This window comes from Fusarium poae, chromosome 4, assembly GCF_019609905.1.
Source record: "Fusarium poae strain DAOMC 252244 chromosome 4, whole genome shotgun sequence".
Lineage (NCBI taxonomy): Eukaryota > Fungi > Ascomycota > Sordariomycetes > Hypocreales > Nectriaceae > Fusarium > Fusarium poae.
The window spans coordinates 3,457,474-3,481,760 of record NC_058402.1 but is presented as its reverse complement, the minus strand read 5'-3'; the positions used below and the strand labels follow the sequence as shown (position 1 = coordinate 3,481,760).

At 48.2% G+C, this 24,287-nt stretch overlaps 7 protein-coding genes across 7 annotated transcripts; 3 read left to right on the top strand and 4 right to left on the bottom strand.

The window, feature by feature from the left end:
- Positions 1-2,049: 2,049 nt before the first annotated feature.
- FPOAC1_011172 (uncharacterized protein) lies at positions 2,050-6,811 on the top strand (the record flags this gene model as incomplete). The annotated part of the gene is made up of 3 exons (XM_044855557.1): positions 2,050-6,177; positions 6,233-6,590; positions 6,642-6,811. 3 exons carry the CDS (start codon positions 2,050-2,052, stop codon positions 6,809-6,811), a joined length of 4,656 nt encoding a protein of 1,551 aa, XP_044702870.1.
- A 502-nt stretch (positions 6,812-7,313) lies between these two features.
- FPOAC1_011171 (uncharacterized protein) lies at positions 7,314-11,399 on the bottom strand (the record flags this gene model as incomplete). The annotated part of the gene is made up of 11 exons (XM_044855556.1): positions 7,314-7,423; positions 7,476-7,605; positions 7,657-7,971; positions 8,019-8,448; positions 8,498-8,640; positions 8,691-9,340; positions 9,390-10,332; positions 10,381-10,846; positions 10,912-11,059; positions 11,177-11,330; positions 11,388-11,399. The coding sequence occupies 11 exons, from the start codon at positions 11,397-11,399 to the stop codon at positions 7,314-7,316; spliced, it is 3,501 nt and encodes a 1,166-aa protein (XP_044702869.1).
- A 1,950-nt stretch (positions 11,400-13,349) lies between these two features.
- On the top strand, positions 13,350-14,891 carry FPOAC1_011170 (uncharacterized protein; the record flags this gene model as incomplete). The annotated part of the gene is made up of 4 exons (XM_044855555.1): positions 13,350-13,498; positions 13,583-13,702; positions 13,755-14,037; positions 14,088-14,891. 4 exons carry the CDS (start codon positions 13,350-13,352, stop codon positions 14,889-14,891), a joined length of 1,356 nt encoding a protein of 451 aa, XP_044702868.1.
- Positions 14,892-15,626: 735 nt separating this feature from the next.
- On the bottom strand, positions 15,627-16,988 carry FPOAC1_011169 (uncharacterized protein; the record flags this gene model as incomplete). Its single annotated transcript, XM_044855554.1, has 4 exons — positions 15,627-16,205; positions 16,255-16,565; positions 16,620-16,782; positions 16,884-16,988. 4 exons carry the CDS (start codon positions 16,986-16,988, stop codon positions 15,627-15,629), a joined length of 1,158 nt encoding a protein of 385 aa, XP_044702867.1.
- A 587-nt stretch (positions 16,989-17,575) lies between these two features.
- FPOAC1_011168 (uncharacterized protein) lies at positions 17,576-20,378 on the top strand (the record flags this gene model as incomplete). Its single annotated transcript, XM_044855553.1, has 3 exons — positions 17,576-17,593; positions 17,652-17,764; positions 17,825-20,378. The coding sequence occupies 3 exons, from the start codon at positions 17,576-17,578 to the stop codon at positions 20,376-20,378; spliced, it is 2,685 nt and encodes an 894-aa protein (XP_044702866.1).
- A 70-nt stretch (positions 20,379-20,448) lies between these two features.
- FPOAC1_011167 (uncharacterized protein) lies at positions 20,449-21,929 on the bottom strand (the record flags this gene model as incomplete). The annotated part of the gene is made up of 4 exons (XM_044855552.1): positions 20,449-20,908; positions 20,954-21,675; positions 21,725-21,766; positions 21,816-21,929. The coding sequence occupies 4 exons, from the start codon at positions 21,927-21,929 to the stop codon at positions 20,449-20,451; spliced, it is 1,338 nt and encodes a 445-aa protein (XP_044702865.1).
- A 694-nt stretch (positions 21,930-22,623) lies between these two features.
- Positions 22,624-23,721, bottom strand: FPOAC1_011166 (uncharacterized protein; the record flags this gene model as incomplete). The annotated part of the gene is made up of 4 exons (XM_044855551.1): positions 22,624-22,628; positions 22,684-22,779; positions 22,832-23,557; positions 23,616-23,721. The coding sequence occupies 4 exons, from the start codon at positions 23,719-23,721 to the stop codon at positions 22,624-22,626; spliced, it is 933 nt and encodes a 310-aa protein (XP_044702864.1).
- Positions 23,722-24,287: the final 566 nt, after the last annotated feature.

The window sequence follows — 24,287 nt, the reverse complement described above, 5'->3', positions numbered from 1 at the left end:
CTGCCTTCGCCATTGTGCTTACTGCCAGCGCTGCAAAGGAACATATACGGATAGTGTCGTTGCTGTTTGATATCGAAAGTAACAATGCGTAACCTTCTCTCATGTGCAAACAGTCGTCATCGCAAATGTCACTGATAACGCGCCAGCCTGTTTCTTCGACGCAACTGCGGATAGCATGAAAGAACATTATCTCGTAGCTCGAGTGGCCAAGTTGATTGCTCAACATTGTGCGGAATGCTGCACGCAAGTATTCAGGAAGAAACACATTCCAAAGTTCACGTTCATTCCCAGGCACTCTGACGTGCAAATGGATTACTCGCATTTTAGTACTACATTGATGATCTACTACAACACTCGGGTTAAAGTAAGCGTTTCATCTCAGAATATTTAAGAGAAAACGACTCCTATTCTTTGAAAGATTTCCCATCTTGTATGCTTATCCTTATCCTTTCTTTGACCCAATGGCGCCAGCCTCTCAACGCTGTGGTACACGAATCATATAGGGTAAAACATCGCATAGGATTTTTCTGTGTTGCCTATCAAGTGGTACATTCTTCAAGGTACAAGAATCAACAGCCTAATAAGAAGTCTGATCTAAATAGCATACTGACCTACAAATTTCGTCTATTATGTCCCTCCCTGGCCCAGATGTAAGCCGATGTGGGTTTCAGTTACATGGATGATGATTTGAGAAGACACAAATGAGGCAGGTATTCAAGTGAATATAACGTTACTCTCATGTCTTTTCAGTTACCCAGGGGATTGGTTGATAGGCAAGTTAACCTCGAAGCTTTGGGAGATAAGAATGGATAGCGTGGGGAGTATAGAATGCTTCTAGTAGCCAAATCTTTTGATATCTATAGCCCCTGAAGACCAGCATTCGGCGGGGGGAATTAGCATGTGAATGACGTCCATCGACTTTGTAATCAACATAAGCGTCCAAAACAGACGGAGGGACTCTATTAACAACTCCGACCAACGTTGACTAGTACCTCGTGACCGATAACGTTGGAGGCTCTTTGCTTATAATATGCACAGATCAGTCTTGGCAGAACAGAAAATGTTGATTCAGTTTGGCTTACCAATACGAAACAAATTTCTCAACAACATTTCACCGAATGGCAAACTCAAAGCAAATTGCGATAACTCCTACGGGGTAAGCACCCACTATTATATGCAACTTGCTGATTGAGTGGCAATGGTGACATTGGTAGAATCTCAGGAACCTGACATTTTGGCGTAAAATAATTGGTGGTAATGGACTTGAAGGTGCTAAACTCCGACAGATTACGCTGCATGAATGGTCGCTATGTCCGACTGGTAGGGTAAGGAGGCAGGTAGCGAGGATCGGCACTGCAAGATACGAGTGCTTGAGTCTGAGAAAGCAAAAAGTACGGGGCGTTTTCTTGTTATCCGAGTCAGAATAGCCTCTCCACAAACTCCATAACGTTAGTACTTGTCTCAAGAAGAAGTTCGGAAACAAGAGCTAACTAATCTCCATTTCTCAGCAACTGAAAACGCAATGAGGGTCCACGGATGAGTGCATTAGAATCCACTCATTAACTAAGCTTCTGGAGAAGTGACAGAAAAGAATAGCTAACTTTGATACCTTTTTTTAGGGGGGGGAATGTCAACTACTTATTTTGACCCATACTCGTCTAGATCCCTTCCTTCCCCCTTTAGCGTGTAGGAGGCACCCTTTACGTCACCATGGATAACGGAAGAAAAAAAAAACAGTGCATGTGCAAAGCAAACTCATGTAGACGTTATTATAAATACAAAACATCCTCATTGTTGTTGTGGAAGCAAAACAATCACCAGTCCGTGCAACGCTCCTGCCTGCCCTGCAACCTCGGTGAAGCTTATCTTGGACCGTCTTTCCTCTTTCATAAGTCCCTTGGGCCGTCCAATTGACGGGACAATTCTAGCGATAATTGTTTTGCCTGTAAAAATAGAGGCACTGGCCTCTACAGCGCGTCTTTCACCTCATCTTCCCTACTGATTGACACTTGCCTCTTCGTCTCTTCACTTCATACAATCGTCGTCAACATGTTGGGAAATACAGTAGACGGTGATGCCCTCCGTCGTACCCAATCATCGATGTGGCAACAACAGCAGCAGCAGCCTATTTCACAACAAACCGTCGAGGGCGGACAGCACAACCCTACAAGTAGTAGCTCCTCCGACACAGGTGTCGTCCAAGAAGGCAAATGGGGAGAGCGCGGACAAGAAGATGTCACGGCGCAAGAGGCGATGCAAGAATTCGAGTCTCTGAGGCACAACCTCATGAGCTTGCACAAAACAAGAACTACAGAAACAAACGCCAGCAAAGCGAATGCAAGTAGAAGGGCAAGCAACGCTGCTCGAGTTCCTTCAGCAAAATATCGCCAGAATGTTGACGATGACGAGTCGAAAACCGATGTTGAAGCCGGTCCCGAGGAGAGTGAAGGTTTCGAACTAGGCCAATTTATGCGAGAAGGTCATTTCGAAAAACGATCCGAGGAGGACGGATCACTGAAGCGAGTCGGAGTTGTGTACGAAAACATGACTGTCAAAGGTGTTGGCAGCACGACATCTTTCGTTCGAACCGTACCCGATGCTATTCTTGGAACATTTGGCCCTGACCTTTACAAAATACTTACTCGGTATTTCCCGTCTCTCCGGTTTGGAAAAGCCCCGACCCGGACACTCATCAATGACTTCACCGGCTGTGTCAGGGATGGCGAGATGATGCTTGTCTTGGGACGACCTGGCGCTGGCTGTAGTACATTCCTCAAGGCCATCAGCAACAATCGCGAGTCGTATGCTGCCGTCCAAGGAGAAGTATCATATAGTGGCATTTCTGCAGCTGACCAGAAGAAGTACTACCGAGGCGAGGTCAACTATAACGGTGAAGACGATATCCATTTCGCTTCTCTAAGCGTCTGGAAGACTCTTGCTTTTGCTCTCATGAACAAGACCAAGGTCAAGGAGAAGACCGACATTCCTGTCATCGTGGAAGCTCTCATGAAGATGTTTGGTATCAGCCACACAAGAGGCACCGTCGTTGGTGATGAATACACTCGAGGTGTTTCTGGTGGTGAAAGAAAGCGAGTCTCTATTGCAGAGACATTGGCCTCCAAGTCTACCGTCATGGCTTGGGATAACTCTACCCGAGGACTGGACGCATCGACCGCCCTCGATTATGCGCGATCGCTTCGCATTATGACAGACATCAGCAACCGAACCACTCTTGTCACCTTATATCAGGCTGGCGAAGGCATCTATGAACTAATGGACAAGGTTTTGGTCATTGACCAGGGCCGGCAGATCTTCTCTGGACCTGCCAATAAGGCCAAGCAGTATTTTGTCGACCTCGGATTTGAGTGTCCTGAACGACAGACGACCGCCGATTTCTTGACCGCCGTCACTGATCCGACCGAACGACGCTTCCGACCTGGATTCGAGAACCGCGCTCCTCGAACGCCCGAGGAATTAGAATCAGCTTTCCGAAACTCGCCAAACTACCAGGAGCTCTTGGCCGATGTTGCAGCCTATAAGGAGTCTCTTCACCAGTCAAATTACGAAGATGCGAAGAGATTTCAGGGTGCCGTTCAGGAAGCCAAGTCGAAGCATGTCTCTGACAAGTCTTCCTATACAATCTCGTTCCCTCGACAGGTTCTTGCGTGCACCAAGCGAGAAGCTTGGCTACTATTTGGGGACACCACAACTCTCTGGACCAAGCTTTTTATCATTATCTCGAACGGTCTCATCGTCGGATCTCTATTCTACGGTCAATCAGAGGACACTGAAAGCACTTTCAGCCGCGGTGGTACCATTTTCTTTTCCATTCTCTTCCTTGGTTGGCTTCAGCTATCTGAACTTATGAAGGCTGTTTCTGGACGTGCTGTCGTTGCTCGCCATCATGACTATGCTTTCTATCGTCCATCTGCTGTCTCTCTTGCTCGCGTTCTACTCGACTTTCCTGTTATTGGCGTTCAAGTTTGCATCTTTGGCATCACCATGTACTTCATGACCGGGCTTGATGTTGACGTGTCAAAGTTCTGGATCTATCTGCTGTTTGTCTATACCACGACTATCATGGTTACGGCAATGTACCGCATGTTTGCCAGCTTGTCCCCTGAAATTGACACTGCTGTCCGATTCTCCGGAATCTCACTGAATCTACTCGTCATTTACACTGGATACGTTATCCCAAAGACTCAATTGCTGAAGGACTATATCTGGTTTGGTTGGATATACTGGATCAACCCCATCAGTTATAGTTTTGAAGCTGTCTTGACCAATGAACTGTCCGACAGGAACATGGAATGTGCCCCGTCTCAGACTGTTCCTCAGGGTCCAGGAGTTGAGCCGGGATACCAGGGATGCGCTATCAGTGGTGCGTCAGTCAACGCACGGTCTGTTTCTGGAAGCGACTATCTTGAAGCCGCCTACAACTACAGCCGCTCGAATCTTTGGCGAAACTTCGGTGTTGTCATCGCTTTTGCTATTCTCTACATCCTCGTCACAGTATTGGCAACGGAGGTAGTTAGCTTTGCCGAAGGAGGCGGCGGTGCCCTGATCTTCAAGAAAAGCCGTAGGGCTAAAGAGCAAGCGCGCGAAGCTGAGGCATCTGTTGATGATGAGAAGGCCGTTGGGAATGGTGCCAGTGCCTCATCCGGGGTTGTGTCCGATCCCAACCCGGGCAGCGAGGAAGAGGCTCTTGAGCAAATTACTGACAGCGAGTCAATCTTCACATGGCGAGATATTGAGTACACAGTTCCTTACCTTGGTGGCGAAAAGAAGCTCCTTAACAAGGTGAGCGGGTATGCTAAGCCGGGCATCATGGTTGCTCTAATGGGAGCATCGGGCGCCGGAAAGACGACACTTCTCAACATTCTCTCGCAGCGCACGAATGTTGGTGTTGTTACAGGAGAAATGCTTGTGGATGGTCGATCTCTTGGTACCGATTTCCAGAGAAACACTGGTTTCTGCCTTCAAGGCGATCTTCATGACACGACTCAAACTGTGAGAGAGGCCATCGAGTTTTCTGCCATTCTGCGACAGGATGCATCGGTTAGCCGTGCCGGCAAGCTTGCATATGTGGACAAAATCATTGACCTCCTTGAGCTCAACGATTTGCAAGACGCTGTCATCATGTGCCTTGGTGTCGAGCAGCGCAAGAGATTGACAATTGGCGTCGAACTGGCCGCCAAACCATCACTTCTTCTCTTCCTTGACGAGCCCACCTCTGGTTTAGATTCCCAATCTGCCTACTCGATCGTGCGCTTCCTTCGGAAGCTGAGTCGAGCTGGTCAGGCAATCATTTGTACTATCCACCAGCCAAGCTCTGTTCTTATTCAACAGTTTGACATGGTCCTGGCTCTGAATCCCGGAGGTAACACGTTCTACTTTGGTCCCATGGGAGAAAATGGACAGGATGTTGTCAAGTATTTCTCTGATCGTGGCGCTGTCTGTCCTCCCAACAAGAATGTTGCCGAGTTTATCCTGGAGACCGCTGCTCGACCTCACAGGCGATCAGATGGAACCAAGGTTGACTGGAACCAGGAATGGGTCGAAAGTGAGGAAGCTCAGCAGGTTCTTGAAGAGATTGACGGTCTCAAGCGAGTTCGAAGTTCTGCAACAGAAGGGACAGTTTCCGACAAGAAGGAGCACTCTGAATTCGCTGCGTCAACCTGGTTACAGACCGTTGAGTTGACCAAGCGCATGTTTAGACAACATTGGCGTGATCCTTCCTACATTTATGGCAAGTTCTTTGTTGCAGTCATATTTGGCATTTTCAACGGTTTCACATTCTGGAAACTTGGCTACACAATGCAGGACATGCAGAACCGCATGTTCACTTGTTTCTTGATCGTGACAGTTCCTCCCACTGTCGTCAACGGTGTTGTACCCAAGTTTTTCACCAACATGGCCCTTTGGCAAGCTCGTGAATATCCCTCTCGTATTTATGGCTGGGTTGCCTTTTGTACAGCAAACATTGTTTCGGATATTCCTGCCGCTGTCGTCTCAGCAGTATTATACTTTGTCTTGTGGTATTGGCCCACTGGATTGCCGACGGAGAGTTCTGTCTCTGGTTATGTATTTCTGATGACACTCCTTATGTACCTTTTTATGACAAGTTGGGGCCAGTGGATTTGTGCATTTGCCCCTAGCTTTACCGTCATCTCCAACGTAAGTCCTGTCTATGCCTTTTACTTTACAGTCTGAGCATACTGACACATATCAGGTCTTGCCATTCTTCTTTGTCATGTTTGGCCTCTTCAACGGAGTCGTTCGCCCCTATGCATCGCTCCCAGTCTTCTGGAAATATTGGATGTACTATGCAAACCCTTCAACATACTGGATTGGGGGTATTCTTGCAGCAACTTTGGATGGCGCTCCTGTGGAATGTTCATCCGAGGAGACTGCCAAGTTCGATGCACCACCAGGTCAAACTTGCCAAGAATATGCAGGAACTTTTGCAACTTCTGCCGGTGGTTACCTTCTGAACCCTAGTGATACGAGCTCTTGCGAGTATTGTCCTATGTCTTCTGGCAACGACTACCTTGCCTCGCTCAACATCAACGCGAGCGACAAGTGGAGAGGTAAGCCATTATGCAACTGGCCTCCTGTGAACACATACTAATATACACTAGATTTTGGAATATTCCTTGCATTTTGTGTATCTAATTGGATGCTCGTATACTTCTTTATCTACACAGTCCGTGTCAAGGGCTGGAGTTTCGGCCTTGGAAAAATATTTGGCGCTTTAGGCAAGCTGGTCGACATGATCAAGAAGCCATTTCAGCGAAAGAAGAAGGAATGATGTGTCAAGATTTAGCGTTAATAATCTAGACAGAATATCCAAAACCACTAGCGGCGTTTCTAAGACAAATATGAAAAATAATATATATGTTCGACGTATTTAGCCCCGCTGTAGGTAGAGATATGCTGAAGTCAAGACGTAAACATGCACATATAGAATACTCATGGGATATTAAAAAATAAAACTTTATATCGTATTCATCCATCTTGCTTGGCTTGTGCTGCCTTTCGCCTGTCTTTCCACCCATTCTTCGGTCACTAGGTAAAAGCCACACAAGTGCAGAGATTCATGCGGTCCATCCCTGCGTTTGATCCCTTTACAACTACACGTTCACCGATCAAACGATAATACCAATGCCTGGAACTTTTGATGTATGATGCTTTTGGCACCTTCGCACCATAGACAAATGTTGTATACTCGTGTCTGTCATATCGTTGACGACACGCATTGCCTTCAAACTTTACATGCTTCGAATGATAAGCCACTCCTCTGCCCGCACCTTTTATCGAAGGAATAGGTCCCCAACGCCGTTCCTCAGTGCCCTTGTTCTATCTACGTGATCAAGGCCGAGGTAGTCGTCCTCCCCCTGCACCAAAGTTGACAGCACATCATCTAGGAATTGTTAGTTATTTCCTAAATCAAAACGTCTATGTGTACCACGAACCATCATTAAGATATTGCGGCTTCGAGTAATTAGATCGTCGCACAACAGCGATCTTGATCTTTTCGAAGCTCTTGCCTTTGATTCCAGTTCGCTTTTCTAGTCTCTTCTTGGTGTCTGCAAAAGTCTCGCCCTATTTGCCTGTTAACATCTCATATATCTCTACAGTAGCGAAGCGTCTCACCTCAACAACCAAGAACTTGAAGGGCACGCCGTGAACGCGACTGACGTCGTTTTGGTAGTGGAAAACTTGGACGAATTGATTGTCGTCGGCGTTGATCTCCTCCTGGGGAACTCGTTCTGCGTAGACTCGCGCGAACTCATTCAGGTTAATAACAGGATGATCGCGAGAAGGTTCACGATAGAAACGATTTGAGCTCGTCTCATAGATGCGAATCCTTCCGCTCTCAGCTTCGCCCGGAATTTGTGCCTTCTTTATCAAAGCTTCAACCAAGTCGTCCATGGTTCCAGTCTTCGGGACGAGCAAGTCGTACGTATCCTATGTCTATTAACTCGAGTGCTCGCTTTTCCCGAAAGCTTACATACCTCCTTAGTTATACCCTCACTCAACAAAGTAACTTTAATACTCTTCTTGGTGTCGAGCTCCGTAAGACTCATCTCAAGCACCTCAAAGTAGAAAGCGTCATTCATTTGAGTAGAGTTGAGAGCAGTTGAGCCCATGGGGCTGAGGATCTGTCGCAGAGTTGGGTTCGCACCCCTTCTCACAGGCGCCTTAGGATTATGTGTCGAAAGGTTTATCGTCCAGAACCGAATATGTGTAGGCTGCACATCAAGATAAGCCCCGACACGCTCCGACAAAACATCGTATGTTATCTTAGAATTAAGCACCAGCTCAAACGGGGGGTACTGAGCTGGGTCACATCGGGTAGGATGAGGGTGGAACTTGATCGTCTTCCTGTGCTCCAAGAAGTCGTAGTATTCGCGCGCATCTTCAAAGTGTTCAGATGTATTGCTTCTAGTGTGGTGTTAGCGACAACCTTGATTGGACTAAGACAATGACGCACGATTCTTGTGAAGCCTTGTCACCGGCGCGTTTCTCAACATTGGCCTTGGTTCGCTGAAAGCAAATGATGTCGCCGTCTTGAAGCTCTGCAATCTTCAAAGACTGTTTAGGCTTTAGTGGCTCGATCATCGTAGGTTTGATCTCCTATTGCGGGTCAGATCTGCAAAACATTTCAGTACTATCAATTTGCTCACCTCCCAAAGCAATAGCTTTTCCTCAGCTGGCAACTTCTCACCCCAGCCCATCTTCTTAAGGATCATAGGAAGCAGTTCTTCAACCTTCTTCTCTTTCGAAATGTAGACATGGCCAACACCACGTAGAGTCTGGGCGTCAATGTCGAAATGCTTCAGAAGGAGGAGAATAGTGTCGTTCTTAACGATGACACCATTGGGTTGGCTCTGGTAAGACGGCCAGATGGGCTCGCCGTCAGCATTGACCTCCTCGGCGACTTCAGCCCACACCCGTAAACTAGTATCACGGTGTGCGGCAGATCGGGAATAAGTCTCGTCAACTGTAGGCTTTAGATCCATGATTGGTTGGTCGGGTCGAATCGTCTTGTTCTGTCGGTTGACCATGAGCCAGAGTCGCACTCTTCGCGCGTCCTCATTCATATCAGCTGCAACCTGCGCAACAAACTCTTCCATGGTCATCGCACGACGGACTCGATAAAATTTGGGCGCAGCCGGATCGGATTGGGGGTTTGCATCGAACTGGCACAAATCTGTCCCACCAAATTGTTGGAAAGAATAGTCAGTGATCACCTTTGCCCACATATAGAGATGCGCTTCCCGAGCCTCTTTCTTGCGAGCTTCCCGTTGAATTGTCTCCTCGTCGAATTTTTGTCCTGTAACAATCAGCAAATAATTAGATGGAAGTTGATTAGCATGGCTTACTAAGATGTAAAGGAATATTGTCCTTGGTGACTGGACAAAGGATGTCATCCAGTCGCGACTGTCGGATATAAACCAACATGTAGGCGCTGTTCTGGCGCATGATAGGGGCCTTCTTCTGCACGGTTGCACGGGGGTAGCCGTTGGCTGTCTGGTATTCTCCACCAAAGTTCTCTTCCATAACTTCGCGCATCGTTGCCTTGGTGACTTTGTCGTCGTCGTACTTGTAGAACCAGCCATCCTTCTCAGGCTTCAAGAAGGCATAATAATGTCCAGCATTCAGATCACCACTGTGAACCAAAACGCTGTGAAGCTGATAAGTCCAAGGAACAGACCTATCAGCATCCTCGGACAGATATGGCGCGGCATCGAAAAATTCGGGGAACTCGTATCGATCATTGATCTTCATCATGGTATCGCGTTGGATGTCGTACTCAAAGCGCTTCAATTGGAGATGCAGCACATCTGGGAAACTGTTAAAAATAACACCCTTGTTTGCATCTTGAAGCTTGTACTGGTCACCAGCAAAGTACTGGTTCTCTCCGTCCATTTTCTCGACCTGAACGTAGTCCTCAAAACTTTCGAGAAGATTCTTGTTTCCGCTGACGTTCAGTTGAATGTCCCAGAAATCTTCAATTCGGCTAGATTCGTAGTCGACGTTGATACATGAGATGTATGTCTTAATCTTGCCACTGAACATTTCTGGCAGGACATTCTGAGCAGGTGTTCCCTTCATCTTGTCCTCCATTCTTTCCATGAGCTTGCGCGAAAACTCTTGGACATCCTGCTGCTCAAAGATGTGTCGTGTATCCCAACCGAAAGACTTTGTGAGCTCAGTGGTTCCAACTGCCTGGTCCGAGGTTTGGAGTTGGTAAAACAGTCGCTGCAATGTGTAAGCACTATTGTCCATGCTTGGATCGGCCTCGGTAGGAATTTCATAGATGGCCTACATGAGTTAGCAAAATAGGAAAAAAAAGACAGGTACAAAGATAACCCTTGCCTTTCGGAACTTGTTTGTAAAGTAAAGCGATTGCATCAAAGAGTTCAGATAGCATGTTGCGCCTTGGTTCTTCAAGCCAACGTATCCTGTCTCCTTTTTGGAATCATAGTTGGCAAAGTTATGCCACAGTACGCCCGTCTCATCCTCGACGAGGCGTACGTAAGCGGTAATATTGGCGGTGTCGTTCTCGCAGAGGGGTCGACTGCTCCCTTCCCAGGGTACATTGAACATACGACGGTGCTCGACGAAGCGAGTAAACCCCCAATCGCCTTCTTCTTTGGTGAATCGATGATGGGCAGTGTGGTGGATATATAGGCTGGGGTCGTTCGGGTTCCAGAGGACAAGCGCAAATTGGACGCAACAGCTCCAGTTTTCGGGGACTTCATCGGCTTCGAAGCCATGTTCAAGGTAGATAGAACATTGATCAATATTGTTGCCATGCGGGAAGAGCAAAATTCGCCTGTGGAAGTAATAACATTGTCAGCAAAGAAGTGGGCAGCAGCGATAGAGTCAAATCAGACTGACCATGGGAAACCACCTGCTTGGAAGACAGGGCCGTGTTCCTTCTTATTCAAACTGCGCCAGTTCTCAACAGTCCATGTGTAATCGTAGTCTCCAAGAATCTTTGGTTCGTCGATAAGAGGGGGGAGACAAATCTCTTTCATGGCGTCATCTAAAGCATGGCACAGTTAGCCGAGGTGTCTCTTATACAAAAATGCCTTCGCGTGTATGCCAGAAGAGATATGCGACAAGCGTAGGTAGTCGAAGGAATAGTGGAAAGGATACGCACGGTCGGTGGCCAAGGGCAGGTCTTGCAACTGGTCGGCTTCGCTTTGTTCAAAACTGTCGGGGTCAATGATAGCAACCTTCTCAGGCTCGCTGGCCACGCCAATATAATCGTCCGTGTCCATGACCATGTCGTTTGGGGAGTTGATATCGTGAGTCTGTTGAGCATGGTGCATGTTAGTAAAGTGCTTTGTACTGTGAGGTAACCGGTCTACAAGGAAGGTCATGATGTCGGTATTCGGAACGACTGGGGTTAGTGCGGGTGGTGAGGGGCAGAGATGGTATGCTATTGGAGGTGATGATGATTTCGATGTCCAAAGAGATATGCGCAATGTTTCTATGCCAGAGGTAGATGCAGTAATGCCGATTCGGGTTTGTACAGTAGACACGAAAGCCAAAGCCAAAGGTGAGGGATGACGCAGCTCAGCGTGCGAGGAGCATCTACCAACTCACGGTAGGCTGCATGGACTGGAAGGTACGAGACAGAACGGGAAGGGGCAGGAACAGACGGGAACGTACCATTGCGAAGAATTCACTACCGGTACGGTAGACTCGCTAAGTTCTGGAGCAGAAAATAAAGAATCAAGTCGTCCAAATGACAGCGCTCACGATACAAATGCGCGAACGTGGAATCAGTCCCAGCAGAGCAAACAACAACCAAGATACGATTGTAGTGCTTCAGCTAACTAGAGCTCGACAGTGTCGAGTCGCGCAAACAAATAGGTGGCAGGTGATAAGAGGCCAGGATTGTGTTGCTGTGAGTAGGTAAACAAAAAGAAATATACTCCAAAAGAGAGTATCCTGGAGCGCAAGGCAGTGAATGCGATGCAATCAGATGCTGCCCGGTATGGATGCTAGCTAGGTATGACGACCACCTAGGTTTAGGCGAAAGAAAAAAGAGAGCAGAGCGGTCGGTTATGTCAGTAAGGGCGAAGGACAATGGCTGAAACCCACAACTTGAGTCCTTTGAAATAAGCCCCTCGACTTTTCGTTTCCCAGGTTTGATTTATCTAAACAAAGAGGAGAGGTTTGATAGATTTGTAAAACTGGGAGAAAGGAGTGTGAGGTGAGGGATCCAACGCCTTGCATCAACAGGCAGAGAGAGCCAGTAGTAATCAGTCGTCAAGCGGGAACAAGAGAGTTGTGCGAGACTTAAGACTGACGAAACTTGTGAGGCGATAGCTGGCAGCTGCTGCTATAGGGGTACCTGCACAATGCGGTAAACCCGGTGATGAACTTAGTATTCCCCTAACGGGAAGCAGCCACACCAGGCGTCATCAGGTCACCCCGCCAATGACGTTGTCAGTATCTCGAGGTCAAAAGTCTGTCAGAGATTCATGCTTTCCTTTTCAATGGATTCAATTGCTTTAGAACATTTTTACGGAACGGGTTTCTAACTAAGTGCGACACACGATCTGACGCAAGAAATAATCAAATTTAAAAGACTTATCGGAGTTTGGTATTGAAGAGATAGAGCCCATCGAATAGGCAGTTACTTAGTAGCTCCTGAAGATGCTATTATCAACAGGAAGTTGCTTCAAAGGCAACGTTTCTAGGATGTGTACGTCAACATGATGGCCTAGTGAAATGCCACTCAATGCCACTAGAAATACCTAACTAGGTATGCCATTACACAACTGGGACTCTATCAATAATAATAAACCCAAGCCATGACAAGCTACTAACCTAAGAGAGTAGGCGCCACACAAGTCATGAAGCTACCCTATGTAGATTGGAGCATGAGAAGCTGGAAGCAGTTATATATCATGAAGAACAAGCTCATGATAAGCAGTCATACGCCAAAAACAGTCCCATCTACAGCTTCAATTATGCTCGTTGACCCTTGGAACCAATCATTACAGGGATAAATGCAGTGGAAGTATTCTCCTTCCTGTAACTCACCGTTTTGGGTCGGCCGGTATCGCCAGAAGATGTGGGGTAAACTCCAATTCTGTCTCTGAGCAGTATCGAGTCACTCAAAGCTGCTTCCTTCCCACCGAGGCGGCACCTGCATACTACTTGTTTGACTTCCTTTATTTTGCTCTCCCTGCAGATTACACTTCCATACAGCATCGCCACATACTGAGCTTCTTGAGCACGCGAACGAGCCGAATTAAGTTAAACCGCGAGCAACGACCGTTTTGAGACAGTATACCCTCGCATGCGCCTGTGACGACATGCCATCCATCGCCCTGCGACAGAGCAGACGATGTAGATTGACGGATCCGCGTGCTTACTTGACGAATACTCCCCGATTTTCGTATACGAACATACAATCTCGCGCTGCGACGAACGCATCATGGCGTCCGGTTTCCATTCTTGACGAGTACGTCCTTTTTGTTTTTTGTTTGTTTGCTTTTTGCCTTTAAGGACCCTTGAACATGGAAAAAGCTAACCCATGATGCTTCAGCTGGGTCGCAAAAGAAGCTCGCCCCATCAGTCTTCGCCAACTTATGGTCTTTGGCCGATCTCTCACAGAATCGCGCCTGATCAGCTCTGCTAATTATGTTCGCACCGAACTACCTACGCGGTAAGCTGCGAGTAGCTTCCACAACAAAATAGATATTAACTTTTGCCTCTAGTATTGCGCATCGTATTCGAGACATGCAACGTCTACCATACGTCGTCACCACGAACAATCATATAAAAGAGGTCTATGATTTATATTATCATGCCTTCGACACATTTCGCAAAGTGAAAGAAGTCAAGACACTGGAGGATAACGACAAGTTGTGTGAACTCATCAGCCATAACCTTAAAAGCCACTTGACTGTAATACCACAGCTTGCGATGGGAATCCTGGAGTGCGGTGGTTTAATGAGTCCCATCGAGCTTGACAAATTTATGAATACCATTTTGAGATCAGTAGGTTTTCCATGCTCGACAAATTTGTTGTTGTCGCTAACGAGAAACAGCGTATTTCGAGGCGAGTCATTGCTGAGCAGCATCTCTCCCTGACAGAAACATACAACTCGCCCAATTTCTCACCCGGCGCCAAACTTTCAGAGTCAGACTTCATTGGCGAAGTGTTTATTAAATGCTACGCCAAAGATGTTGTTGAGCGTTGTTCGAAAGCCATCACTGCTCTTGCACGCACCACTAACGGTCCAGATGTTCAGATTCCTGACATCACTGTTGATGGTCATCTCGATGCCTCGTTCCCTTACATTCTGAGCCACCTTGAATACATAATTGGCGAGCTGCTACGGAATTCCGTTCAAGCCGTCATTGACCGCCATCAGAAGACGCACTCGGATCCAAACAATGTGAAGCCCCCTCCTGTCGAGATCACTATCTGCGAAAACCAACAGCATGTTATCATACGGATATGTGATCGGGGTGGCGGAATTCCCCGTGCAGAGCTACCACATCTCTGGTCTTTCAGTAAGGGACCGCAAAGCCAGAGACGTCTTGAGAACCTTGCTCAAGTTCCTAAAATGGCAGCAACCATGCAGGAGCTTCACGTAGAAGAGGAACTTGGTCGCGCAGACTTAAAGGCGCCCCCATACCAAAGCTCTCTTTCATCTCTCACAAGCCGACCGCCCAATCTGAGACTCGGCATGGGCCTGCCCTTGAGTCGCGTCTACGCTGAGTACTGGGCTGGAAACCTCGACTTACATAGTCTTGAGGGTTATGGAACGGATATGTTTCTCCAGATTTCGCGACTTGGAAACAAGAACGAACAACTGACAACTCGAGCCAGTATGGATGCCTTATAGCAATTGGAGTCCGGGGTAATGTCCTAGCTGGAAAGACAAGAGTGGGCTTGGACATGTATTAAAGTCTGAAATCACCAAAAGTCAATGGACAGGGCTTTTCTTTCTTTCGAATACGAATTATCGATTGGCAGCATGGTGTTTGGTAACTGTTTCCCTGGATCAACATTTGTACAAACAATGGGATGGTATTAGCAAAGGTCAATATGGTATTGGGTGTCTATTATTGAAGTTATACCACAAAGGATGAAAGCACAATCAGAAATCGAAGTTGGTATCATAAAATGTTGTGATTGAAATTACATCGGAACTAAAATGTGCCTAGCTGAGGGAAAGGGCTCTAGTAAAAGGTTGTAATAAAAAAAGGGCGAGACTATCAAGGCTTTCTCCATACGTCTTGTTCGCTTCGAAGACGTCTCATACTTGTAGGTGTGAGCTGCCGGTACAGCAACCAAGAACAAACACAAAATCGTGGGGAGGGAATCATAACTCCTACACAACATGCTGTGGCCATGACATCGAGTCCCAGGAAGGGCAACTCTTTCGCGACTCCAGCATGTAAAGCGAGCAGGTATACCCGGTGACTCTTTATCCCCCAACTGTCCTCTTCTTGTGGTATTTCTCGGACCTTTCATTTTTCAACTCCAAACCCCAAAATGGAGCTCCAGATAAAAGAAATTTGAAATGACTGTCCAACTGCAGCCATGCATGCACGCATTACGGTCCACTTGATGTCGCTTAGCGGCGGCCATGACTGCGGACAGCACTGCCCTGCATCTGCTCCAACTCCTGCTCGAGCTGCTTGATCTGAGCGTGGGTTTGTTCGAGATCCTTGTTGAGGCGGTCGCGCTCGGAAATGAGCTTCTGCTCCCATTGTCGGAAGCGCTGCTCCTCGATCTTGACCTGCTCGGTGAATCGCTTTCGGAGGGCCTCCTCCTCCTCCTTGAACTTGGGGTTGTCGAGCTTGCGGGGACGGGCCTCGCCGAACTTGCGGGTCTCCATCTGCTGGGCGCGGTAGGCCTCGTAATGCAGCTCCTCGGTGGTGTGAATAAGGTCGAGCATGTGTGTTCGGATCAGAATGGAGCGGAGCTTCTTGAAGTCGCAGTGGTCCTCGTTCTCAACCTCGGCGACACCCCAAGAGTATTGTCGACCCTTGACAATGCGGCCATCGCCAGTCTTGACATCCTTCTCGGAACCGATAACGGCGAAAGGCATGGCGTTCATAAGGCTGCGGGCATGCTGGGCAGCGGCCTCGTCGTCCTCCTCGACAGGGGGCTGGTAGATCTTGATGTTCTGGGCCTCGATGACAGAAACAATCTGGAAGAATTAGTACCTGCAGCAATAGGTGCGATCTCTAGCTACTCACTCGCTGCTTGAACTTGGCCAGGTCAGCAGGGCTGAGAGTATCAGCCTTGGCGATAACAGGAATCAAGTTAACGCGCGAACAGAGGCGCTTCATGACCTCAATGTCAAGAGGCTTAAGGGTGTGGCCGGTAGGGCGGATGAAGTACAGACAGGCATGGACACGGAGGTCGATCTTGTCCTGACGGCGGGGCTGCTGTTCTTGAAGCATGTAGGACTCGTGCTGGTCGTCGAGGAACTCGATGATGGGCATCCAAGAGTCGCGGTTGTTGACATAGTCGCCGAATCCGGGGGTATCGATAACGGTCAATCGGACTGGAATGGAATGTTAGCGAGTGGTCGAGTATCCTGTTCGGTGTAGAGCTATACCTTTGAAGAACTTCTCCTCAAGCTCAGCCTTGGTGATCTCAATTTCGACGGTCTTGTCAACCTGCTTCTGGTGGCGTCGCTTGTGATCGGCGTAGTTCTTAATGGTGGTGGAGAAGAGAGTGTTGATGAAGGTAGTCTTGCCCAGACCAGACTCGCCAGCAACCTAGACATTATGCGGTCAGCGTGAATCAAGGACAAGCTCATGAGATAGCTTGTGAAAGTAACACGAGCAACATGAGAAAGAGTAATTGCCTAGGGACATACCATGATAGTGAAGCCGGCGCCACGCTTCGCGACAATCTTGTGTCGCTGGTTGGGCAGATTGGCAATACCAATCGGTGAAGCGTTCTCGGCAGCTGCAGAAGCCATCTTGTCGGTTGATTACTTGGGTACAAAGGTGAAACAGTGAAGTGAAAGAGGATTAAAGACGATAAAGACGACGTTAAAAGAGACAATCAATAAGAGTCAACAACCAACTGCAATGCAATATCGCGATGAAGGTCGAACGAGTGCAAAGGTCAAGGTGGAGAGGGAGGTTTGACTTGGGGTCAGGACAGCTCGTGCTTCACTTCAGGGGAACGAATTTCCTGCCCTTTCCCCCCTAAAGCAATTCCCAGGGACACTTGCTTCTGATAGGCTAGCGTTGACACGGTCCGTGGGTGGACAGTGTCTAGTGGACACGGGGCAGCGAGATGACCTGCCAGACAAAACGGGTCTTGCAGCGCCAAGGGGTCCAGTCGAAATAAACAACCACTGTCCCTAGCAATAGATGATCCCTGAGCATTGGCTAGCGGCAGCCACAATCTCCTACCGCAGATATAGACAGCATCGGATTAACCTTGAACCCGAGCGATCGCAAAATTTGGCTCTTATCGATAAGGCGCAACGATGATTTTTTGGCTGAAGCTTTGCGATTTGATGTTTAGAAACATCATGAGTAAGATCTGTTGATAATAATGAAGACCGATTTCAAGGTAAGACTATTCGCGACTACTATACCTCAAATATTGAGGTACTGACCTCATACAATAGTTCTCGAACTTGCTGGGCACTGTTTACTGCCAGGGCAATCTGCTCTATAGCCCAGATGGCACCCATCTTTTCTCGCCAGTCGGCAACAGAGTGACTGTGTTCAACTTGGTAGAGTATGTGCTTTGTCCCTGTTCCAAACCAATATCTGTGGAATCATAACTAATAATAACCAGGAACAAATCATACACCCTACCCTTCGCTCATCGCAAAAACATTGCCCGTATCGGCCTCACACCCCGCGGCAACCTCCTCCTCTCCATTGACGAAGATGGCCATGCGATCTTGACCAATGTTCCTCGAAAGATTTCCATCTACCACTTCTCTTTCCGATCTTCTGTCACAGCGCTTTCATTTTCTCCGTCTGGGCGACATTTTGCCGTAGGACTCGGCAGAAGGATCGAGGTCTGGCATGTTCCCTCGACTCCCGATGCTTCTGCAGAGGGCGAGCTGGAATTCGCCCCCTTCGTTCGATACCACAGCCATACCGGTCATTTCGATACCGTTAGCAGTATTGAGTGGTCCGGCGACTCACGATTTTTCCTCACAACTTCCAAGGATCTTACAGCGCGGATATGGAGCTTGACCCTCGAAGAGGGTTTCACCCCAACAGTGCTTTCAGGCCACAAGCAGGCAGTCATTGGGGCTTGGTTCTCCGAGAATCAGGAGACCATCTACACTGTTAGCAAAGATGGCGCGGTATTCGATTGGCAATATGTCAAGCCCATCAACCGTATCGAAGACGAGGACAAGATGCAAGACGACGATGACGATTTGGATATGCGATGGCGCATCGTACAAAGACACTACTTCATGCAGGGAAGCGCTCATGTGCGATGCGCTGCTTTCCACCCCGAGACGAACCTCCTGGTCGCTGGTTTCTCCAATGGTCTGTTCGGCTTGTACGAGATGCCAGACTTCAACATGATCCACAAGCTCAGTATTTCTCAAAACGATATTGACTTTGTCACCATTAATAAGAGCGGCGAGTGGCTGGCGTTCGGCGCATCAAAACTCGGGCAATTGCTTGTGTGGGAGTGGCAATCTGAGTCTTATATCCTTAAGCAACAAGGCCATTTCGATGCGATGAACTCCCTTGTCTACTCTCCCGACGGCCAGCGCATTATTACCTGTGCCGACGACGGCAAGATCAAGGTCTGGGATATTCAGTCCGGCTTCTGTATTGTCACCTTCACTGAGCACACAAGTGGTGTGACTGCCTGTGAGTTTGCGAAGAAAGGAAACGTGCTCTTTACCAGCAGTTTGGACGGATCCATTCGAGCTTGGGATTTGATCCGATACCGAAATTTCCGGACGTTTACCGCACCTACAAGACTGTCATTTTCCTGCATGGCAGTTGATCCCAGTGGTGAAGTTGTAGCTGCTGGTTCTCTCGATTCCTTCGATATTCACATCTGGTCTGTCCAGACTGGCCAGCTCCTTGACCAGTTGTCAGGCCATGAAGGCCCAGTCTCGTCTTTAGCATTCACACCCAACGGCAACTCTCTAATCAGTGGTTCTTGGGATCGCACAGCCCGTATCTGGTCCATCTTCAGCAGAACACAAACGAGTGAACCCCTTCAACTCCAGGCTGACGTTCTTGATATTGCTGTTAGGCCGGACTCACTTCAGTTAGCCATTTCCACACTAGACGGACAATTGACCTTTTGGTCTGTGACAGACGCTGAGCAAACCTCTGGAGTTGATGGTCGAAGAGATGTCTCTGGTGGCCGAAAGCTCACAGATCGTCGAACAGCAGCAAACATGGCGGGAACAAAGAGCTTCAACACTATCCGATATAGCACAGACGGCAGTTGCCTGTTGGCTGGTGGTAACAGCAAGTACATCTGTCTGTACTCAGTAACCACTATGGTGCTACTGAAGAAGTTCACCGTCAGTGTGAACCTCTCGCTTTCTGGTACCCAGGAATTCCTCAACAGCAAGCTTCTGACCGAGGCTGGCCCAGCTGGAGAGCTCGATGACCAGGAGGCTTCAGATCGCGAAGACCGCGTGGATAGCACGCTGCCAGGATCAAAACGTGGCGACCCTTCAGCAAGAAAGAAGGCACCGGAAGTGCGTGTGACTGGAATTGGTTTCTCCCCTGCTGGCACTGCGTTCTGTGCTGCCTCAACAGAGGGTCTCCTAATTTACAGTCTGGACCAGGATATCCAGTTCGATCCCTTTGACTTGAATATGGAAATCACCCCGGCCTCGACCCTGGCTGTTCTCGAGACTGAGGAAGACTACCTAAAGGCTTTAGTCATGGCTTTCCGCCTCAACGAAGCCGGACTCATCAAGCGCGTCTTCCAAACTATTCCATCTCACGAAATTCCCCTTGTTGTTGCCGACCTACCCACAATCTACGTCTCTCGTCTCCTCCGATTCGTTGCCGCGCAGACCGAGGAGTCGCCGCACATCGAGTTCTGCCTCGTGTGGATCAAGGCTATCGTCGACAAACATGGAGCCTGGCTCTCTGCGAACCGCGCCAAGGCCGATATCGAGTTGAGAGTTGTCGCACGAGCTGTCGCCAAGATGAGGGACGAGATCAGGAGGCTTGCTGATGAGAACGTTTACATGGTTGATTACTTGCTGGGTCAAGCGCAGGACAAGACCGAAAAGAAGGATGTGAAGGCGTTGAATAGTGGAAAAGATGTGGATGTGAAGCTTATCGCTGTTGACGGGGATGAGGAGTCTGATGCAGGATCTGATGAATGGATTGGCTTAGAATAGACCGTAAAATACGATTGATAATACCCATACATGCCATGCCTACTATACAATCTTCTTCTTTTTGGGTATTTTACATCTTTGCTTTGGGAATCTCCTCCCACGCCTCCTCGAATCCTGCAGATCTAACCCACATCGTCCCTTCCTGGCTATCGGCTTCTTCGTTGGCATCCATCAGGACATACACTGCCTTGAGCCACTCATCATCCCTGATTCGCACCCAATTTCTATCCTGATATGGCTTTGTCACTCGCTGCGCCAGCATAAGTGCCCTCGCCAACTTGACAGTATGTCCATCATCTACGATCTTGTGGATCCTTGGGAACAAATCCTCTAGCTTGTCCACCAGTTTATCTCCGTCCTTGGGTTTATACTCCCGAAGCATGTCGCCCCGGAGAACAGGTGAGCCGCGAGCGACGTATTGTAGGAGATCCATGCGGATCTTATTCTCGAGCAAACGTGCTTTAGTGGACGCTGGAACCCAGGATTGCTTGTTGAGAGTAAGGAAGAATGGTGTAGATGTTGTGTGATGCCTGCAGGGGTTAGAAATCATCTTTGAGAGCAGAAAGCGTACTTACATAAGAATAAAGTCGAATCTGGGATGGTAAGGAGGATGGAAAGCAGCGCCCGCAACAACAAAGGCGGCGTTATGTACCATCTCCGCTGCCCTTTCATCCAACTCATTCTCATCCACTCGCACCCTCGCCGCCAAGTTAACCATCTCCTCTTTTTCCCTCGCGAGAACACCATCGAAGACGCGATTCGAATCTTCCCAATGTGAACTCTTCACAAGCGTTTCGTTCTTTACAACATCCTCATAAAGTCCAGGAATAGTCTCCATCTTTGGGGGAGCAAGATCACTTTCGGCTTTCTTAGCCGCCAAAGCCAGAAACTCATGATAGTCATCTCGATGAACAGCAGTTTGCGCAAGAGCCGCAGCGATGATCATGGGTTGCTCCCACTCCAATCCATAAAGAAGTTGGATCAGCGGATGGAGGACGCCAGCGAAGAGACGGCTCTGCATATCGCGGCCTCGCGCGTCATCTTTGAAAAGATACTCCTTGAGAGTGTCTTGCCAACCAATTCTCTCGATTTCGTCCTGGAAAAAGCGAAAGAATGTAGCGTAGTTGCGCCCTTTACCAAGATACTCAGACCAATCTGAGCCGTGCTCTAGTTTGTCGATAACGTCGGCCTTTGGTTTCATGGCCTTGAGTTGATATGTTGTGTTGGCGTCATAGGCTTTAGTTATAATGTCTGTTGTTGCGCCGGTGCCGTATAAGGTGAGGACTTGGTGAACGAGCTGAACGTTGTTAGCGAGGTATATGGCAAGGATTGGCAATGAGATCTACATGATCATGGAAACCTGACTCGTTGAAGAAAACATGGTGGTTCTGTATAGTGTTAGCCTTTGAGACCTGTAGCTGTATTGAATTGAAGTACCTCAAGATCCTTTTGAAGCAAGTCGGTCACTTTTGAAGCCTCACTTTGGCCAACTTTCAACCCCAACAGCCCTGAGTTTTGAGAATCAACCTGGATTTGGAAAGGGGTAGCCATTGTTGAATATCTGTTGACCAGACTTGTAGTTCTTGAAGTAGGTCTCACAAAGACTCTTCGAGATGCCTGCGCCCACATGAGAAGATGACTCGAATTATATAGGAAGAAATAGTGGGTGACATGAAGTAACGGCTTCTTTTGTATGACAACCAAAAGGGGCGGTGTTATGTGTCCTTTCGTGACGATGATATCACAGAGTATGGGCTGACAAATCTAGGATCTGTTGCAGTAAACCTCAACTCTCTCGGATCTCGCACTTTAGAGCTGTGCCGCTTTGGGCCGGTAAGGATGTCCGAGTTTGTAATGATGTGGAATCATTCTGAGAATGATTGAGAACTACCTGCCTACCTAGGTACCTAACTAACCTTCACTCGAAAAGGCAACAGCCACAAAGAGGACTCTCAGACGTTAAGTTACCCCGGATTTGCAAGTGCCCTGACATCATTGAAGGCTGCTGTGTCCCACTTTTCTGACTAGTAAAAAGAAAGCTCTTATTGCTGACATTTTTGATGTCTCACATGCACGTTTTCTTATCAGATCAACAATGTATGAGTTTGGTGAATTCTTTCCATTTAAAACTTTTTAAACTACCAATGATCTTATCTAATACTGATCAGGTAGACCCATCCCAATTTTCTATACCGGTATCCTTGTTGTGTCGTAGTCTTCATTTCTTCCGTAACGCATAGGTAACTTAAGCTGTAACTCAATTAGTATGCGGATACTTGGGTGTAAGGAATTAATTCAAACTTACCCTTGGCCAGAGCAGGGGCCTCGTCGTCGGAGTCATCCTCGTCCATCTCCTCAAACTCGAGGTCGCTGGGGATATCATCGGCATCCTGAGCGTTGGCTGTTGATTGTTAGAACCGGCATGTCTAATATTGGAAAACGGATATACATACTGAAGTACTTGATAGCACCGGGCCAAAGGTCCTCGGCGATGAAGACAGCGAGGTCGTCAGCAGTGGGGAAGATCTCGTACTCGTACTCATCATCATCCTCGTCGTCCTCATCCATGTCATCATCATCATCCTCGATCTTGCCAGCCTTGCGGTCGGCCTTCTTCTGCTCATCGATCTTGCGGCCCTCCTCGGACTCCTCGGGGGTGACCTTGCGGCCACGGAAACCGAACCAGGAGAAGAAGCTGACACCTCCCATGCCGGTCTCCTCCATGAGCTTAAGAAGCTTCTTGGAGTTCTCGGTCTCACCGGGCTTTTGGCCGGCGTTTTCCTCGTCGTAGACCTTCTTGGCGAGGCTGAGCATGCCGTTGGTCAGGTCCTTGCCCTCCTTCCACTTGATGTCGACGGGCTCGGAGACGAGACCAGCCCAGCCGTCCTTGTGGAAACGCCAGTAGAACTTCTTCTCGAGAACCTTGTCCTCAAACCATTCGTTCTCCTTGAACTCCCACTTGATGGAGATGGAGCGAGGGTCTCCGTTGGGGAGCTCGAAGCGCTCAACAGAGAGGCCGGTCAGGGCGTTGAGGAGGAGCTCAGAGTCGCTGGGCTGGATGTACTCGTCAACCTCGGGAGGGGACTGCTCGAAGACGAGGGGCCAGAACTGGGGGATCTTGGAGACGACCTCAGCACGTCGGACGTAGAGGTCCTTGGTGAGCTTGTCTTGCTGACGGACTGTTTTGTTTTCGTTAGTAACTGCCAATCTGGAGCATGCAACGACAGAGTAACTTACGGATCTCGAGCTCAACATCCTCGAAGTCATCCTCGATGCCCTGGAGCTTCTCGTAGGTCATGAGAGCCTCCTTGAGCTGCTCGTCTTGCATATCGCCGGCAGACATTTTGAATGAAGAACTGAAAGCTTCGGGACGCATATAATCTCAAGTGAATACTTGAGAGAGGGGTATCTTGTAGTTGAAAAAGTACACAAAAAGAAGGAAAGATTTGTTTGTATGAGGGAAGAGAGGAGGGAGGAAGAACGGTGAAGGTGAGGAGGAGAGCTTTTTTATTTGTTTACTTGGTTAACTAAAAAGGACTACCCGCACCTAATCCAGTTTTAAGAGAGAGAAAAAAAAATCTCATCTCGTCCCATCAAAAAGCTCCATGCACTTGCCTCTCAGTTTCTGGGTTTGCAGTAAAAGCTCCCTCCCCAGCGGTGAAAATCAACATTTTTTTCTTCTTTTTGGTGGGGTTCTACTGATGTCATTGGTTCGCCTTCAAGCCCCGCGCCAATGGACCCCTGCCTTTTTTTTCACCTTCATCTTTTTGCCTCTGCAGGTCCCCTAAAAACATTGCAGAAACGCGTGGCTTTAGTGGTCCAGGTATCACTCATCTCCACTATAAATGGAAGCTTTGGGATTCTTTACAGGGGGGTGGGTGATTCAATGCAGATTTTCTTAGGCGGGGT